At 39.0% G+C, this 19,697-nt stretch overlaps 1 protein-coding gene across 2 annotated transcripts; it reads left to right on the forward strand.

Moving 5' to 3' along the window:
• Positions 1–1,402: 1,402 nt before the first annotated feature.
• Positions 1,403–18,955, forward strand: col28a2a (collagen, type XXVIII, alpha 2a). Of its 2 annotated transcripts, none has more exons than XM_067603520.1 (35): positions 1,403–1,545; positions 1,896–2,470; positions 3,145–3,165; positions 3,306–3,365; positions 4,504–4,557; positions 6,068–6,112; positions 6,205–6,231; positions 6,310–6,354; positions 6,467–6,511; positions 6,983–7,036; positions 7,941–8,009; positions 8,125–8,193; positions 8,368–8,436; positions 11,151–11,219; positions 12,241–12,309; positions 12,395–12,463; positions 13,535–13,603; positions 13,724–13,795; positions 13,979–14,047; positions 14,136–14,207; positions 14,432–14,500; positions 14,659–14,727; positions 14,822–14,890; positions 15,011–15,079; positions 15,194–15,262; positions 15,491–15,559; positions 15,736–15,804; positions 15,893–15,973; positions 16,188–16,223; positions 16,309–16,345; positions 16,551–17,108; positions 17,205–17,545; positions 17,671–17,911; positions 17,997–18,188; positions 18,274–18,955. In XM_067603520.1, the coding sequence occupies exons 1-35, from the start codon at positions 1,410–1,412 to the stop codon at positions 18,279–18,281; spliced, it is 3,735 nt and encodes a 1,244-aa protein (XP_067459621.1). In that variant the 5' UTR covers positions 1,403–1,409; the 3' UTR covers positions 18,282–18,955. The 2 variants fall into 2 exon arrangements, with proteins under 2 accessions (XP_067459621.1, XP_067459622.1); XM_067603521.1 differs by having other exon boundaries at positions 18,277–18,955.
• Positions 18,956–19,697: the final 742 nt, after the last annotated feature.

Below are 19,697 nucleotides of genomic sequence, written 5' to 3' on the forward strand. Positions count from 1 at the left end.
AGCTCATACTCTCTGGATGTTATTTCGGCGATATTGTAGAGCTTTTATCCTTTGCTGACCGCTTGATGATCTTAGCCTATTTTCATTGATCAGTCTAGTTTAGGCCTGCATTGAAAATAATGTGATCATCTACTGTCTGATAAGTAAAACAGACCAGAATCTAACTGGAGCATATCCACAATAGCTGCCATTTCTTGGTCATTTTAGGACCTTTTAACTTTGTTTTCCTCAGGCAGGGCTCTTATGGTCATTCCAGAGTCCAGGTTGGAGACCAAAGGTGGCCAGGCCTTTGCCATTAGGACCTCTGAACTTTAAAACACTCTACCTGTGGAATTTATGCTGGCACCAATGCCACTTTATAAATTATCTGCCAAAAACCTCTCAGTCAAAAGGTCACCTTGTTGTAAATCATACGGGACATTTTTTGCTACCTTTTCTGACTTTATGAACAACTTTGCTGGCAAAAAATGCTTTTACAGTCCAGAGTTCACAATTTGTTTGTATAGAAAAGGAGAATTAAAATATAACCCTGACTCTCTGCCAGTGTCTCAAATAGTTAACTGGTGCAGTTTCAGAATAAAGATGTACTGGACAATTGTCCCATTCCTCCCTATTTAACATGGAAACAACTTGCTTATTTTTCAGCTTCAAGACTCACATCAATAAACTTTGTCTAAAACATCATCAGACAGTTTTTCCTCACAGTAACTTTCACTAAAAACATAACAAAGTGTGACAAATACACTAAGATGCAATTACAGTCCGTGATGACTATAATTTTGTGGTGTTTAAAAAAACAAGTTACCCCCTAGTAAACATAAACATCTGTAGTTGATTGTCTTTGTGGTGATTAAAATACCAATTTCAGCAAACACACATAACATTGCCTCGCTGTTGGAAACATACTCCAGCCTTCCCCTGCCCTGAGGGCAGAGCAGGAGTCTTGACGAGGCACCATTGGATCTGGTTTGTCGGTTCCTCCTTATAAAGGAGGAGAAAGTGTTTCAGGGTCTCTCACTCTCTGCTCCCATGGATGACTGACACTACTGCTGCTGCTGCTGCTGCTGCTGCTAAACAATCAATGAGCTAACTGGAGCTCACTGTGCACCCTGGTCCTCGGCTGTTCCTGCAACCTTTTTCCAACTCTGCATTTTGGGCTGCACTCAAATTAGGACACTGAAATACTAGAAATTGCAGCATTTCTAAAGGAGGTTGGAAAGTGAGTCAATTTGAAGATAAGGACATTTTAAGGACAAATAGTTTTTAAAATGTACTTAACCTAAGCAGATAAAATGTATGGATGCACAATCTGTTCCACTCTGATTTGATGCAGAAACTACTTTTGTGGACAGTGACATTGATTGATTTTGAATTGTTGTTGCTATTTTGTCTCCATAGTTGGAAGAAGGATGTTCCCCTCCTTCATGTCAGTGCTGCTGGTCACAGCACTGACCAGCGTCTGGGCCCAAGACTTGTATGAGGACAGAAAAGCTAACAAGAAATCTAGGATAAAACCTCTGGCTGAAAATATTCATGATGGACAAGGTAAGAAAATGAATTAAAAATGCAATGAATGAAAATATTTTTATTCACAAACCAAAAACTGTTTCTTTTGGTGCTAGAAATTCATCATAGTGTTGCTACAGGATTGTATTCAGTCTAAAAGTGTTTTGTGTGTGTGTTTTCCTTTATTTCGCCAGCTTAATCAATATATTACAGTACCAAAAAGGGTCTGGACGTGATCATTTCTTACTTTGATTTATTTCTCCTCTGTGTGAAACTTATAGATTTGAAAGAAAAAAATATTAAGTTACATTGAAATGTAATCAGTCATTTAATCAGTGAATGGAGTAACACTTGTAAACAGTCCTTGATCCTGTTCTGTGTGCTCACAGCCATCCTAGACAACGACTGCACCTTGGAGATCTCCTTCCTGTTGGACAGCTCTGAAAGTGCCAAGGACAATCACGAACAGGAAAAGCAGTTTGTTATGAACATGGTGGATAGACTCCAAGAGGTACGGCTGCAGACTGGCCACAGCTTGAGCTTGAAGGTGGCTCTGCTGCAGTACAGCAGTCATGTTATCAAAGAGCAAACCTTCAAAGACTGGAGGGGCAAAGAGAACTTCAAGACCCGTATAGCTCCCATCATCTACATTGGGCACGGTACCTACACCACCTACGCCATCACCAACATGACCAGGATCTACCTGGAGGAGTCAAGCCCTGGCAGCATCAAAGTAGCCGTGCTGCTTACAGATGGCATTTCCCACCCAAGAAACCCTGACATTTTCTCTGCTGTCGCTGATGCCAAGAACCAGGGTATCAAGTTCTTCACTTTGGGCATCACCCGAACAGCCAACGAGCCAGCCAATGTGGCCCAGCTCCGTCTGCTCGCCAGCTCTCCCGCCTCCCACTTCCTCCATAATTTACAGGACAAAGACATAGTCGAAAAGATTGTCACTAAAATAGTGAGTATAATACCATGTCATTCATCAGACAGCGCTGAGAAGAAAAGTGTTGTATTTGCTTTGAGTGAGCATGTATTCAGAGTTGACACATGGGCAGGCTTGTTCAGGTATTCGTGTAGAGATGGAGTGATGACAAAAGCTCTAGAGAAACAAATGAAAGAATGTCCATGACAGCTCTGGATTTTAAGCTTTTTACGCAGCTTTTGGAAAAAAAAAACCTGTTTGATCTCTACATGAGTATATCCCCTGGGATTTCCTTCAGCCCAGCGATTTATTCTTTTTTGTCTCTTTTTCTGGGAAAGCTGTCTTACTTGTAATGTCACAACACAATTATTTGAGTATAAACAACTGGGTTTGATTAGTTATATTCTCTTTACAGTAAGAATAAATGACTTACATTTAGACATTCATTTATTTCTTTGTCAGTCACCATTCATAAAAAAAACTTGAAAAGCTGTTCTTAATGTTGATATATTCATTCATTTTTTTCAAGTTGAAATGCCTATTTACCTGGTTTCCCAAAACTACTGTTTGTATGAAGTAGTTTCATAGGCATTTATTGTGCTACATTGAATTATCACAACAAATATACTGTACATTACTGATTAGGGTCTGTAATATTGCTACAACTCAAATTCTGTCAGATATTCATCAGCTTTTGTTTTTCTTTGCAGACTGACTTGGCTGAAGAAGGAGTAAGTATTGTTTCAATTGAACAACTCTTACACAGAATCTTCTGATATTTAATAATGTGTAATTAGATGAAGGGGATCCACTTTGACTGTATAGAATTACGTTTATGACAGTTCAGCAAACATGTCTCTTCTTTTTCAAGTGCCCTCTGATTCAGACATGTGCTTGTGAGAAAGGAGAGAGGGGACCCACTGGGCCTGCGGTGAGTATTTAACCTCCAACTTTTCAAAATATCCTGCAACCAAATAGAAGTTTTCTTTGAAGTGTCACTAGTCTGTCAGAGGGACGGACGTTTGAAATTTTGTGTGGGGAAATCTAACATGATCCTGATATTTTAGGAATGGTAATTGTGCAGTTTCAAACAATCAGGATAATTACTTGCCCACCCCCCTCCACCTCAGTATAGCTAACAGGCATTTGCACAAGCAAAGTAATGGGATAGGTGGTCTTGTCCCACATTCTACAAGTAAACTTATGGCAACAGGGAAGGAAAGGAGAGAAGATGGTCTGCTATTCCCAGAGAAATATGTTTGTTGCTACTTTGTGTGCCCCGTCTTAGACAGTTATTGTGCATTTCTCAAGCAACATAAGATATCCCCCATGGAAACCAGAGGCACCACAATTATAGCTCCAACTGCCTATAAAGCTGGACCTTTGGCCATCATAAATCACACCCCTACATCCTGGTCAGTTACGCAGGGATAGAAGGACTACAGTACATAATGAGGCACCGGATATTATGCATCATGGTGCTAGAAGATGATACGGGCCCCTCTAGACACAGATATTTTCACTCATCCGCCCCTCTCCTCTTAAGATAGCTGACAGTTCATGTAATGTCAAGCTTTCCTGCGACCAGGCAGATAATCATGTTGCTGACAGACAGCTGCATGGTCATTAACCAGGTGCTTTATCCTTAGAGAGATTCTTCAAATTCTTACACTCAGACTAAGAGGCTCTCATAATTGCTCTCATTAGTTTAATGGTCAAAAACTAGCGATTTCTGGTGAATAGCAACTGACACACACTGTCCAGGTGCAGCTCAAGACAATGACCCCTGGCCCTGTGGACAAGACACCTCATGCCCACCTATGGCTTCAAATATCATACAGCCCTCACATGTAACACATTCAGCCCTGTGACCCTTTTCCCCTTTGCTGTCTCAGTTTTTAAACAATACCTGCCCACAAAATATATGTTGCTTTCACTTTGCAGAAACATGGTTAAGATAACCTTTCATTTTCAGGTTATGGGTCATAGACTTCTTTGTAATAAGTAGTAAAAAAGTGTCAGAAGAAGAATGAATCAAATCTAAACCCTGATTTTGTTTCATTCTCCAGGGGAAGAAAGGTCGCCCCGGAGATGACGGAGCCCCAGGGCTTAAAGGGCAAAAGGTGCATGCCTTTTGATGGACATATGGGCTATTTTTTTATTTTTTTTTTTTTACAAGTTATGTAATACTTCCTAGGTGTTCCACACCTGACATCAATTTTTCAGTTTTGGAAGAAGTTGTCAGGCTTCCTTAACCAGGTTATTCAGGTGTCTGTAAATTGTGAAGTATTTGGTCAAATAATGTTTGTAAGCCCAGAGTAACCAGTAGTTAATAATGAGCTCAAGAATTGAATTGAAAAGAATTGTTTATAATGTAAAACACTACCTGCTGTAGTGCAAATGGAAACCTGCCAATAGTTCACTATTTATCATTTATTACCAATGTACATATAATTTATAGAAGTCCAAATGGATAGTGATCTGCTCAAACAGTAAGTATGAGGAGAAATGCTATAATGTTCTTGAGGAAATAAAGGGTTGGAATCTTACAATTTACACAAAAAGTAAACTTCAGGCTCTTATGTGTGTAATGAACTTAACTTTCATTACTATCTGTCATTACTAATAACAGTTAATCACATGCATTGTAGTTCTTTGTCTCTTACTTCCCCCTCTTCACCCATCTCCTGTGGAGTACCACAAGGTTTGATTTTAGGCCCTTTTTATTCCCTTTATATTTATGCTCCCACTGAGCTCTGTTCATAGAAAACACAACATCCCTTGTCACTGTTACAGTGAGAGTACATAGCTGTACCTTCCTTTGAAACCAGATGATGCTCACTGGTGATCAAAGTGGTTAAATGTTGGATTTTTAATTGATCTTCTTCAGCTACACAAAAGTAAGTCAGAGGTTCTGATTTCCTGCAGATGTCAAAAGTTCAGTTGTGTCAAATGTGTATCCACATGTAATATTTACCTGTCATGTGTGAGTCTGCCTTAAAATTCAGCAAACAAACTCTGTTGTAGCTTTTTACACCTAAACACAAGTGCAAAAGTAAAATATTGTCTCTTGTTTTGGGATTGCTCTTGACACAGCTTTACTCGCTTTTATTTCTTCACATCTTGACTGTTGTACAAAAGAAATGCATGTCAGGCTTCAAATCAAACATAGAATTGATTATAAGTTAATTTGATTTGTTTCTCTAAGCACTGAAGGCACTCATTTATGTTTTTGATCTATGGTGTAATTATGAATCAAGTAGTGATGGAGCTTGACGCTGTCCAACAGTTGAACCACACCATCCCTCCTATTGGCATTTTAAAATCCCGCCTTAATCTTACTCTTTGAGTCTAGACACATGTTAATTTGGCAATATGTCTTCTGTCCATTTTATTGTTTGTCCATTAGGTCCATTAGAAGTTAACGCTATTATTTGTGTTGTGTTTTGTTAGGTGTCTATCTCATCGAATGTTTAATTTATATGTTTAATTTTGGAACCAATCACTTTTTTTTGGTTTCTTTCCTCTACTTGTTTATACATGCAAATTCAGACAGTTTATTCTGCATTAAAGTAAGAGTGGATAAACTTATACTTATTGATGTAATGAGTCCGTATAATCTTGTCATATCAGGGTGAAGCAGGACTAAGTGGTCTACCTGGACGAGAAGGCGCTGAGGTAATTCGAACCATACATTATAAAGAAAGTTAATACATATAATTAGCACTGTTGCTTTTTCACATATAACATGTGATTACACTTATTTTCAGGGAAAACCAGGCTACAAAGGAGAGAAGGTAAGTGATTCAGATTAATGACGACAGTATTTTATTTCATTAGAAAGAATTCAAGCAATACTTGTAATCTCTACACAGGGTGAAAGGGGTGAATGTGGCACTCCAGGAATCAAAGGAGACAGGGTACGGCAGCACTTATGACACCACATGTACTGAGTATCATGTTTAGTTTCATACTTATCTCTTAATGTATTTGACATAATGTTCATTCTCTTTTTTATGTGATTTGCTACAGGGTCCCGAGGGTTCAGTTGGTTCAAGAGGAATTAGAGGTCTGCAGGTCAGTACCAACTGAGGAGTAAAATATGTAATTCATCTGATGTTAGAGCTTGTCTTTAATAGTTAATACTTTATATTTCATTGATAAGCAGACAAAACAGAGAAGACAGCTGTTTTTAACTAAAAGATATGGGTATTCAGGTGTAACTTGAAGTACAGTACAGCTGATTTCAGATTTAAATAAAAAATAAACAATATTAATATATTTTTTAAAGATTTGGCTGTACATTAGCATAACAGTCTACATTTACACAATTGTGCGTTATTAGGACTCCTGTGTGTGTTAGGAATACTGCATGTGAATTCCTAAACTAAAGGAAAATCCACTTTATACTAAAGAAAATAAAATCACTAATTCATGTGCTCATGTCAAACATTTCCTCCTATTCAGACAGACTGGCACACAAACTCAAATGCAGACACATATCCGAATGTATTCCTTGATTAATGGTTGTATGTTGTCTCCGCTCAGGGGTTGCCAGGACCACATGGAGACATTGGACCAGAGGGCCCTCAGGGAAAGCAGGTCAGCCCCTTTTTAACAACTTTTACTTACCCCATCATGCACATCTGCTGTGACCTTTACATTTCCTTTTATGAATTAAGTTTAAACAAGAGGTTGGAGCTTTACCACCCCAGTCTTTAGCGTGTTTGTCTGGTAATAGAGCCCTATGTGAACATTTGGAAATGAGCCAAAGTCTTCCCCATCATTACTGCAATTCACCATTAAAAGGAAGGAACCATCAGCAAAAAAATCTTACTACAGGTTCTCCCAATAGCTTGTATCCTGTTTCTAAATACAGACTAGGAAGTGCCTACAGCAGGGTCTGTAGATAATAATATACATGGGAAGCCAGTGTATGCTCACCGTCTCGCCATGTGAGGACATGTAGGCAGCATTTGCACGGATGAACAGAAGTCATGGTGGTCTTCATGTAGTAAAATTTGTATTTATGACTCCAGTACGACAAGCCTTGTCATTGTATGTTTTTACTTGTTGTTTTTATTTATATATATTTCAGAAAAAGAATTAGATATTAAGTGTCTCCAAATACACAGTCCTCACGTTCAAATTAACATGTCTGAAACAATGAATGATAACTCCTTAATTAAAATTTCAGGCTAAATTTAAATGAAATGCAGTGAAATATTACATAGGTCAGGCTCTTCACCTTGTGTCTTTTATTTTTAGATCAAAGTTATCTAAACCTCAAGCAAATCATGTAATGGATCTAAATTTTGATGTTGTAAAGAGTCTCCAACAATCCTTTGTAGTGTTGAGACAACAAAGAGACAAGAGAGAAAAAACAATTATAAGCAAGGATAACGCTAAATTTCTGGTTCAGGACTCATGTTCCTCCACTATTTTGGTACAGTATTTAAGCTCCAATATGCACTAGTGTTAAGTGTTATTATGTTTGTGATCACAGGGTGAACGTGGCCCACCCGGCCCTCCAGGAATTCAGGGGGAAACTGGTATTGGGCTCCCTGGACCGAAAGTGAGTCATGTTATGTTCTCTCCTCTGAATACTTTCTTGTATATTGTGATTGTTTATTTGCTATTTGCATTTCCGTGTGTTTCTCTTCTTACACTGACTTATTATAAATCTGCAGGGTGACATTGGATTCCCAGGCCGCTCAGGTCCACCTGGTCCTCCAGGAGTGGGTGAACCTGGCCTTTCTGTGAGTTATGTTTCTTATTTCTTTACCAAATTGTCAAATCATATGATTTTTGTGTCTGTGACTATGCGTCTATTTTCCTTCGATGACAAATGAGGCAAATGTGATCTGTTCAGGAAGCCAACAGGTCTTTTGATCTGAGCTTTTTGGGTGACATATATCTGGCTTTGTTTATAGGGACCTCCAGGACCACAAGGTGTTCAAGGGGATAAAGGACCCCAGGGCGAGGGATTTCCCGGACCAAAGGTATTATTTTGAGTCAGAGAACTAATTACACAATGGTAACATTGTGTCGGTCAAAACTAGAACATGCCGTGATACTTTTGTTAATCTTTGTTTTCTAGTGTCTAGACTGCCAAAAGACCAAAATGTCCGTCGGTGTGACAGGCTTAACAAATTATTAAGATCAATTAAAAAAAGTTTCAGCTTATCATAAATTTATCCCTAAATATCCCCAAATATGCACAGACATGTATACATGTTTTGCAGAAATCCTGCCAACAGTGGCCCCACTTTTCCTGCACTGAATAATCAAGATACCTTTGAGCAAAGCAATTGACTCCCAGTAAAGCTGCTCAGTAGCTAACAGCTCAGGTGTAAAACCTATCAAAGTTTAAATAAGGCAATGTTCTTAATTTATTTCCCAGTTGACAGGAGAAGCAGAGAGGAAAAGCAGACAGAGAAATGGTGATGACAAAGTTCCCTACTCTGACTGAGTCAATCCTTTGATCTGTACTTTGACTTTGGGAAATTTAGCTTTAAGCTCTGCTATCAATGGTTAATTCTGCTGTTACATTTTTTGTGCAAAGACTGAGTGATTTTGCCTTTGTTTGATGTCATCCAGATACTAGTACATGATTAGGGGCTGCAGATAAAGGCTGTTTTACTTGAAGACATTTTGACACATCACAGTAGCAAAAGCACGGGTGTAAATAATAAATTAATGATGACAGGATTCCATTTCACTTTCATTTCAGGGTCCTGGTTACTGGGACACATGAATATGACAAAGTCACCATTAATGTTATTAGTAACACGTGCTTTTCCTACTATGACAAGTCAAAATGTCTGCTGTGGAAAAGGCCTATTGTTGAGAGGAGAGTGATATCTAAACACATCTGCAGCATATATAAAAACAGTATGAAATGATGAAATCGTTACTACTTAACCCAAATTAGCCATTGCCCATAAGCTTTCATCTCTATCCAGATCTCTATCCTTGGAGAACTAAAACATCAACTGTTGTTAAATACCACCATCAAGATTTTTGTGGCTAATAAACATAACTCTCAGGCCTAAAAATACACTAACGTAAAAACACATTGTATTGACCTTCTGACTGATGTTTGAGGGTAAATATTTCAGTCCACTTGGACGTAACCGGGCCAGTCCGCAGTTCATGGCCTGCATCTGTCAAAACCACAGCTCACTCAGTTCCAACTTACTGACTCACAACTCAGGTGTTCATTCAAGCGTTGCCACTCACTCTGTTGTTGATGTGTTAAGCCTGTTAAAAACTGTGTGTTTTTTTTCTTCATGCTGCAACATGTTGCACTATGGTACAGTACATGTACAGTATTTTACAATAGACTCTGCTAACACCCCATTCAAATGGAGAATGCAGGGTTTTCAACCTGTGGTTTAACAAGACATGCAACACCGGGAGTAGTAATATATGGCTTACAGTATACAAAAACTGATGAAGATTATTGTTGCTGGAAGCCTGTCTTATTTTATGGCTGCATAGAAGAAAACCTAACCACAATTAACTGAGATTAGTATGTAATACTTGCAGCAATACCGTCTCACTGTTTATTGCTGTTCAAGACAGAACTTGTGGGTAAATTAGACAATGAGAGGAGCGTATTTATGTGTAAAGAAATATAAGTATATTTTATTCAGTGGTAGAAGAAGTACTCAGACCTTTTACTTAAGTAAAAGTAGCAATACCACAATGAAATAAGTACTCAAATACAGGTAAAATCCCTGTATTCAAACTCTTCCTTAAGTAAAAGTATATAAGTATAGTCAGCAAAATGTACTTAAAGTATCAAAAGTACTCATTATGAAAATAGCCAATTTTAGACTGTTATTTGAAAACTGATTAATTGATGTGTAAATGTAAGCAGCATTTTAATGTTGTCAAGGTGATGCTAATTTTAACACCTTATACTTTCTATAACAATGCATACCTTGACCCTGAGGTCTACATTTATCCTACAAAACTTAAGATATTTTATGTTTAAAATTAGATATCAGTGTCTTGCCATTTATAAAACAACTGATTAAAATATTGATTTGCAAAGTAACTAGTTACTATAGCTGTGAAATAAATGTAGTAGAGTAAAAAGTACAAGATTTCTCTCTGAAAAGTATAAAGTTGCATGAAATACTCAAGTAAAGTACAATTACCTCAAAATTGTACTGTACTTGAGTAAATGTACTGGAAATGTCCTCAAACGAGTACACATCTGTTTAATCTGTGCCAGACTTTCTGGTTGTTGTAGGTTTTACTCCTCTGTTGAACTCTATCTCTTATAAAAAGGGATCAGAGTGCTTGTGTCCAAGGTGGTCAGACCCTTTCTTCTCCACACACACACTCAGAGTTTATATGATTAGATCTTTTTGTCGTCCGCATTTCATTACACTTAGGATGTTGCTCAGGCTGCTCCCATCAGCAACTCCTTTCACTTTATAATTCACTCGTACTGTAAAGGGGAAAGAACCCTCTCAAAGGGGAATCACGTAGTCAAGAGGTACCATGAAGAAAAGGGGAAAAAAATGCAGTTCCATTCCTGGAACATATGATCATTTTGTATCAATCACAAGAACGTAACAGGAGTCAACATGCTCTTCTTCCATACTCTATTCTTAGAGAACAATGTTGACTTGGCTGTGAACCAAAGGCAAATGGCTGGCTGTGATGTAACTGACAGAGATGACCTGATTTTGTTCCACAGGGGGATCGGGGGCTTCCTGGACCGAGGGGGCCGCGAGGGCAGCAGGGTGCAGGAATCAAAGGAGAACAGGTGGGTTATATAATGATCATTTAGGAAACAGAATTTACTGCAACATGTGTACACAAGAAAGGCACTAATGAAATCCATAAGGGAGCCCAAATATCCTCTAGGCTACAATTATAAAGATGGCTTCTTGGAACGCCAGACTGATTAAGGCACTAGTACTAAATGAAACATCTGGTTACTTAAAGTTAAAGGTGGCACATGGGGTGCACTATGTACTATAAATACTGTGTAACTATATACATAATACACAGGTGAAGTTATCCTTGTCATGGACACACTTAAATGTCTCATTTACTGCTTGAGACACGTACATTTCCAGGCTTTAGGACTGTGCTATATTGGTCTATTTATGTAATTTTCCTTTTTATACCTGCACTGCTCTCACATAATTTATAATCCTCTTTTAGCAGCGGATACCAGTGAGTGCTGGGTTATAGTTCTTCAATTCAGTTCAGTTCAATTCAATTTTATTTATATAGCGCCAAATCATAACAAAAGTTATCTCAGGGCACTTTTCACATAGAAAAAGTCTAAACCATACTCTATAATTTGCACAGACCCAAAAATTCCCCCATGAGCAAGCACTTGGTGACAGTGGCAAGGAAAAACTCCTCTTTAACACAAAGAAACCTCAAGCAGAATTGGGCTCTAGGTGGGCAGCCATCTGCCTTGACCGTTTGGATTTGGTAGTTTTTCTGCATCTTATTCTGCATCTTATTGCAGAATTTAAAACTATTGACCATTAACATATCTAGACACTGTAATCATTACAGCTGTATACTGTAGCTCTTGGTAATTTCCTATCTGCCAAAAAGGATAGACTCTGTGCATAGGTACTCTTGAGTAAAATACCTCAAGAGCCAGTTCTGTATCCAGTGTAACTTTTCTCCTCGTGCCACACTTTACCTATCCATATATAACTATTCCGTCATCTACTCAGTACAATGTTAACACCTACATAGCCAAATATGTGACTGAGATCAGATAGTTATGTATTAACTGGACTGTGGTAATTTACTTCCAGGGTGAACTAGGGCCCCCAGGTCTTCCAGGGCCACTTGGACTGACAGGAGTGGGCATACAGGGAGAGAAGGTCAGCAAAATGTCTTCATCTATATTTACATAAAATAACAACATAGCTTTGTACTGATTTCCTTATAACTGGTGTTATTGTGCAGGGAATGGAAGGTCCAAGAGGTCCACCAGGAGTAAGAGGAATTCCAGGAGAAGGTTTACCTGGACCTAAGGTTTGTTAAAACACCTATTGTTTGAAATGCTGCATGTGTTTGTTTAACACCTGTTTGGTTGTAGAGAGGAAGCACAATGGTTTGCACTGAGAGGAAAAGGAATTGTAGTCCTGATGCTCAACATTGCAAGCTCCCAAAAAATTAATGCAACCTTTTGACCTCCAGGGTCTTGGTCAGGTTTGCCTGATGAAGGTGCTTTTGTGCTGCACCCAACTGGGACTTTATACCTCCTTCTTTACAATGGTTAGCGCTACTACTTCATACTGAAAAGGATCCGAATTTGATTCCAGGTCACTCTAGGGTAACAATTTTACACTGTCCTCTCACTTTATTGTGAAGCAGGACATGTCGTAATAGAATTTGTCAACAGGAGACAATCAATCTATTGTTTGTTAACATCATTATAACAGAAAGGACAGAAATACTGTATTTAAAGCTGAGTGCAGGACTTTTGTTTCCCCCTTCTGGCAGTGAAAAGTAATTATAAGAACAGTGTTGACATGTGCTTAAATCATATGCTCCGCCGTAGCCTACTTTGTCTCTACTGTTGCAGCTGTAAAACGGTGGATAGATTGTTTTAAGCGTCACACAACCCCCATGAAGTGAATCGTTTCACTATCTGAATTTGATCCATTCAGATATCATTTGTAGTCTAAAAGAGCCGCACGATTAAATTATTTTATCCCACTTCAAGTTAGCAGAGAGCCAACCGGAAGTTATTCGACTCGGCTGGTGGAAGTCTCTAGTGCGCATGCTCTGCCCATAGAGCATGTGCAGTATGCATTCATCCGGCAAACACAGGAATGTCAAACCTGACACCAGATTTAAAAACTCTGTATTTTGTGAAATTCACAGAGATATATCTGGAGGTGATAGGCTTAATCAGCATTGTGTCAACTCGTTTGGCAAGGGCTTGAATGTAACAGATGTGTAAACAGCACATAAATATGTATGTACGATATAAAAAAATAAAGGTGTAGCCAAACCATAAACTGGACAAACAACATGTTGACAGGCTTGTTACATTTTTTTTTATTATGACTTATGTTGTCATGCTGTTTCTATTTCTAGGGAGACCAAGGTTTACCAGGAGAGCAGGGAGCTCCAGGAGACAGAGGCATTGGTGAGCCTGGTCCAAAGGTGAGACAACTCATGTGCTGATCCAAATTAGTTCACTTAAACATGGTCTATTATAGCATAAGGGAGGTGTCAGTATACTGAATACATCCAGTATCAAATAGTGCTATTTTACTGTTACAGGGAGAGCCCGGAGCATCTGGTTTAGGTGGCCTGCCAGGACTTCCGGGAGAGGATGGAGCTCCAGGACAGAAGGTATGCTAATTCTGTGGAAAACTTCCCACTTTGTAAACAAGTTTCCTCACAGCATCTCATCCTAACCTTTTTTTGTCCATTGGCTCATAGTGTAAACAACTATGTTATTTCCAGAATCCTGTCATCGCTGAGTAGGTTTAAAAAAAGATCTTTTGTATCTCTTATCTATATTTAATCTCTCAGGGGGAGCCTGGTTTACCTGGTTTAAGAGGTCCTGAGGGAGCACAAGGAATTGGCACTCAAGGGGAGAAAGTATGCTAAAGATTATAATGTCTTTTGTTTACATTTCATTTCACAGCAAACAAATCACTCACATGATGTGTGTTGTACTTCCTCTTAGGGTGACCAGGGTCTAAGAGGCATCCGTGGGTTACATGGGCCTCCAGGGATCTCAGGACCCTCTGGACCAAAGGTAAGAATGAAATAAGTATTTTCTTGTGGTGTGATAGTTCCCAACGTCGTTCCATTTATTCTACAGTGAATATATTGTTGTTTATGCCTTTGTATTCAGCCAAAAGCTTGTCAGACTTAACAGGAAATCAAGTCCTTTGCAAGTTGTTAGCAACACAATTATCATGAGAAAAAAGGACAAGCATGAATTAGATCATAAGTCTCTTGTCGACTCTTATCTTCCAGGGAGAACGTGGGTTACCAGGCCAGCAGGGCATGCCAGGACAGCCAGGACGGTCCATATCAGGTCCAAAGGTAAATAACTAAAAATGTATACTCAAACTGTCTCTTAACACTGATCCTGGCATGTAGACAAGTAGCAGAAGTGCTGCCAGATAGAGTCTGATTCAATGTAATGTATCACAACAGTGTTTCTGATAATCATCACTACAGCTTCATTGTCTTGTCTCTAGGGGGATATAGGTCCTGCTGGCCCCCCTGGCCCTGTTGGAGAAACAGGTCATGGACTACCTGGTCCAAAGGTATTTTAGAGTGTTTTTAGAACATTTATTAACCATATTAGTAGATAGACAGTATGTTGTCATAAGTCTTTATCACTGAATTTTGTTTCATCAGGGTGATCGTGGTCATTCTGGTTTACCAGGCCCAGTTGGTCCAAAAGGCGAAGGCGCCTCTGGCCCTGTGGTTTGTACCCTCAAATACACATCTTATATTACATTATATTGAAACTTTGCACATCCTAAACGTCTGTAACCAGTAAATTATATTCAAGATGGTTTGAAATAATTAGTGTACTTTTTCTAGGGTCCTCCAGGCTTACCGGGTTTACCAGGCGAGCCGGGCCCAGAAGGAATAGGAATTCCTGGTCCCAAGGTTTGTGTCTACAATTTTTATTTCTCTGATGTTTTTTTTGTTTCTTTGTATGTTTTTTCACGTGTGTGTATGGGAATGCTTAAAAAACATTTGATAATGTCCTGTCTGTTCCAGGGTGACATTGGCTTTAGAGGATTGCCAGGTTTGCCCGGCCCACCTGGAGAGGGCTTACAAGGACCACTAGTAAGATTATCACCAGATTATCTACCAAACAGTTTGATCTAATTATAATTGATATTGAAATCGGAATCATAGCTAATAACTAAATAAAGTCAACCTTTGACAACATATAAGGTTAAAGGTTGTCCTTACCAATACACACTAATGAATCTGACCCTTTACTATATGCATGTTTTCATATTGTTTGCTCATAAACTAGTGGTCTGATTACTTTTAACCATGTGTTTTAAGGGTAATGTTGGGAGACCAGGACCTCCTGGTCCAACTGGACCCACGGGAGAGGGTATTCAAGGACCAAAGGTAAATGTTACCACTGTTTTACATATTGAAAGTGCTGCTGTATCATTTGGAGCTTACATGTTACACTGCCAACAACTGCCTGACAAACTAGCCGCAGGAAAAACAACAATAATTCATGGTATACCAAGAATCAAGAACTGTCTTGTATCATTCAGTTCAACCTAATCCAATTTCAGGGTGAGCCAGGATCTCAAGGTATGACTGGACCTAGAGGGCCTCCAGGAGACGGATATCCTGGAGCTAAGGTGAGGGATTTTGATATATTTTTCAAATATTTTATTGATTTCTGATTAACTGGTCTCTGACTGATGAATTACTCTCCCCTTTTTACAGGGTGGTCGTGGATTACAGGGTGAGCGCGGAATGAAGGGTACAAAAGGAGACTTAGGAGATCCTGGAGTCCCTGGTGAAGCAGTGAGTAGAACAGATCTTGTTTAAGTATAAATGAAGCTATCTACTGACTTGTAGTCATAGTTAAAGTATATGAATGTGAGGGAATGAACATAAAGGAGAGCAAACTTATCAGTTGTTTGATTGCAATGAAATGTTGGGTAATTGTCATCACACTATTTTTTAATAACACAAAACTAAAACAGTGATATTGTTTGTAACTTTTCTCAAATCTCAGGGAAGACCAGGAACAAAAGGAGATCCAGGCCTCACAGTAAGTTAATTAATTCAACTAATGTTTGACCATTCAAGTAATCATAGAGCTTTTTTACTAATGTAAATGTTGTCATGTTTTTCAGAGAGAGGACATTATTAAGCTGATTAAAGAAATCTGTGGTAAGACACAAGTCAAATCTCAACTGTCATGAACGTAGAGCCAAATTATTGATGACATTATAGGTGGTTTGTTGTCAAATGTTATTGGTTTTGTCCAGATTCTGGCATAAGGATTTTCTATATGCTACATGTTTTTAAAGCTAGCATTAGGTAAACTAGAGTACAGGGGAATAGTAGAGTAGTGGCTATATTTTGTTGTTTTCAGGATGCGGCATCAAGTGCAAGGAAAGGCCAATGGAGCTTGTTTTCGTCATTGACAGCTCAGAGAGCGTCGGCCCTGAGAACTTTGAAATCATCAAAGACTTTGTCACAAGGCTGGTGGACCGGACCACAGTTGGACGCAACGCAACAAGAATCGGGCTGGTCCTCTACAGTCTGGATGTCCATTTAGAGTTCAACTTGGTTCGCTACATGAGCAAACAGGATGTGAAGCAGGCAATCAGAAAAATGCCTTATATGGGTGAGGGAACCTACACTGGCACCGCCATCAGAAAGGCGACTCAGGAGGCTTTCTTCAGCGCCCGGCCTGGAGTCAGAAAAGTTGCCATCGTCATCACTGACGGTCAGACTGACAAGCGAGAGCCTGTCAAACTTGATTTAGCTGTGCGGGAAGCTCATGCTGCAAACATTGAGATGTACGCTCTGGGGATTGTCAATTCTTCTGATCCGACACAGGCTGAGTTCCTGCAAGAACTCAACCTCATTGCCTCTGACCCTGACAGTGAACATATGTACCTCATTGATGACTTCAACACTCTACCAGGTGAGAACAATCAGATTTAAATATATGCTGTGTATCAAACATGTAGCAATAAAAGCTAAAGTGTAAAATAAATGCTTCCTTTATTTCTATTTTCAGCACTGGAGTCTAAACTTGTCAGCCAGTTCTGTGAAGATGAAAATGGCGCCCTTATCTACAATCACATTGCAAATGGACACTGGAACAGCAACAATGGTCATGGACTTGGTTTTAATGGAAACAATGGGCATGGACTTGGTGTTAATGGAAACAATGGGCATGGAGAAAATACCAATGGATATAGTGGCTATGGCAATAATGGTTATGGAAACAATGGATATGGAAACAACAAGAATGGTTATGGTTACCAAGAGGAGATCCAAAATCATAGACGCACCGACAGCCGAGGCCGTGGAGACACTTTCACATTACCTATCAGTGCTGATCCTCTCCCTGTTCAGGTCTCTGCTGAAAACACATCCTGCATTGTTTTACTTTGCTGTGTACTCTGTTGTAAATGTCATCACTGATGGTACAGAATTCAACTCAACACTGATGCATTTTTATGTTGTTGTCCCACTCTTAGGTGGTGGAGGATGATGAAGGTGAAGATTTAGACTTAAGGGCCCATGTGCGGGGTGGCAGCACTGTGGCTGTAGTTAACAAAACAGCATCTTTATTACCAGTGAGAGAAAACTCCGTCTCCAATGAGGCAGTCATATCATCGTCATCATCTTCATCTGCAAAATCTTCATCCACACTAGGCTCAGTTTCATCCTTAACCTATAATCAGTTGCAACCTGTGGTGAGTCCAGTCATACCTGAAGGTGAGTAATGTACTCCTAAATTCATCTCAATTCTACATCAATATGCTTTTTAAAACATGCATCTCATAGACTGTTTCTTCCTCAGATGCCCCTCCTCTCAATCCCCGCTGTGAACTCAGCTTGTCCCAAGGCAACTGCCGAGACTATAGCATCCGCTGGTACTATGACAAGCAGGCCAATGCCTGTGCACAGTTTTGGTATGGAGGCTGTGGTGGAAATGACAACCGTTATGAAACAGAGGATGAGTGCAAGAAGACTTGTGTTCTATTCAGAACAGGTAATGTTTGAAGATTTTTAACAGCAAATGTGCACACTCTCTTTTTACTATTCTATTTTTAAATATCATACTTTCTTGTTCCCAGCAGGATAAAAGGAGAAGAAGCCATCAGAAAATGGACTCTTCTTCCCTACAGTTTGCTGTTTTGTAATTTTATAATGATGCATTCTGTCATTTGTGTTCAGAAAATTTAATGCACTTTTCTAACACCTTTCTTCTAACACACATCAGTTAGCAAAACAGTGCTAAAGAGTCACAACCAACTGAATCCAATCCAAAAAAATCACAGTTTCAACTGAAAAATGACTGACTGACTTAAGTTAAGTTCTACAAAAACTGTCTTTATTATCTCAAAGAAATCGTGTTACGCTTAATACACCAGGAGAAATCCTTTATTGGGTTTAAAGTGACAACTAAACAATTTAAAATTAACCTATAGATCATCTTATACCTCTCTGAGCCATGTACTTTACATAGACTGAATATTTCTAGCAAGACAGCAATAGTGCGATGCTTGTTTAACTTGTGTTGATATGATTTGCTTAAATATGAACCATATGCTCTGAGTACTTTTGTGTGTACTGTTTGTATGACATCGTGTCCGTTCAGGTTATAACTGGCAGCTACAATAGAGGGCCATTTCTGTGTAGGTAATGCTTGCAGAGGTCTACTGAGAATGCCAACTTGTGAGGAATGTACCACAAGGCTTTCTAAATCCATCCGTTAAAGGTGTTTCTATTTGGGCTGTGTGTGAATATCCGAATAAATGTTTTGTATGTTTTAGTAATAAAATATAAAATAATAGTGGTTGTAAGTTTGTTTTTTCTTAGTTCTTTTTAGCAGTAGAGGAAATGGTGGCTGGTTGGTGATCCAAGTAGTGGAGGCATGCAGTAAGTAGCAGTGGTGGTGTTGTAGGTAAATTTCATTTCATTCATTATTAATTATTATTACATATTAATAACTTTGCACTGCCATTCAACCTTTTGTGGACACTATTTTTGTAAATTCTCAAGCAATGTATTTGCGGTTTCCTAGCAAAAACAAAATATGGAGAAAATATTGATAGGCCTAAAAGTCATGATTGAAAATTACCTAAATCTAACTTAAGTTTGTCACTTTATCTATAATGTAAAGCACATTGAGCTTCCCATATGTGCACGAATTGTGCTTTATAAATGAAGCATGCTTTATCTTACCCAGGTCTGTCTGTGTGTTTTTCACATCTTCATTAGGTCTTTCCAGCACACCTGCCTTTAATAAAGTACTAATTAGGAGTCCCATTGGGGTTTGATACTAAGTACATCAAACACAAGGTTAATGAAAAATTGCATCTGTCACAGACAATGCAACCCTCTGTTCACTCAGAAAAGCCTCCTCTACTCACTTTATCCAATCACTTGCTAATCTGTCACACATTCAGGTACTAGCCCTGACCAAAACCTGGATCCGTCCAGAAAACACTGCCACACCAGCTGCATGACTTCATTTCTTCATTTATTTTTCTCACAC

The sequence above is a fragment of the Thunnus thynnus genome, chromosome 11 (genome assembly GCF_963924715.1).
Source record: "Thunnus thynnus chromosome 11, fThuThy2.1, whole genome shotgun sequence".
Lineage (NCBI taxonomy): Eukaryota > Metazoa > Chordata > Actinopteri > Scombriformes > Scombridae > Thunnus > Thunnus thynnus.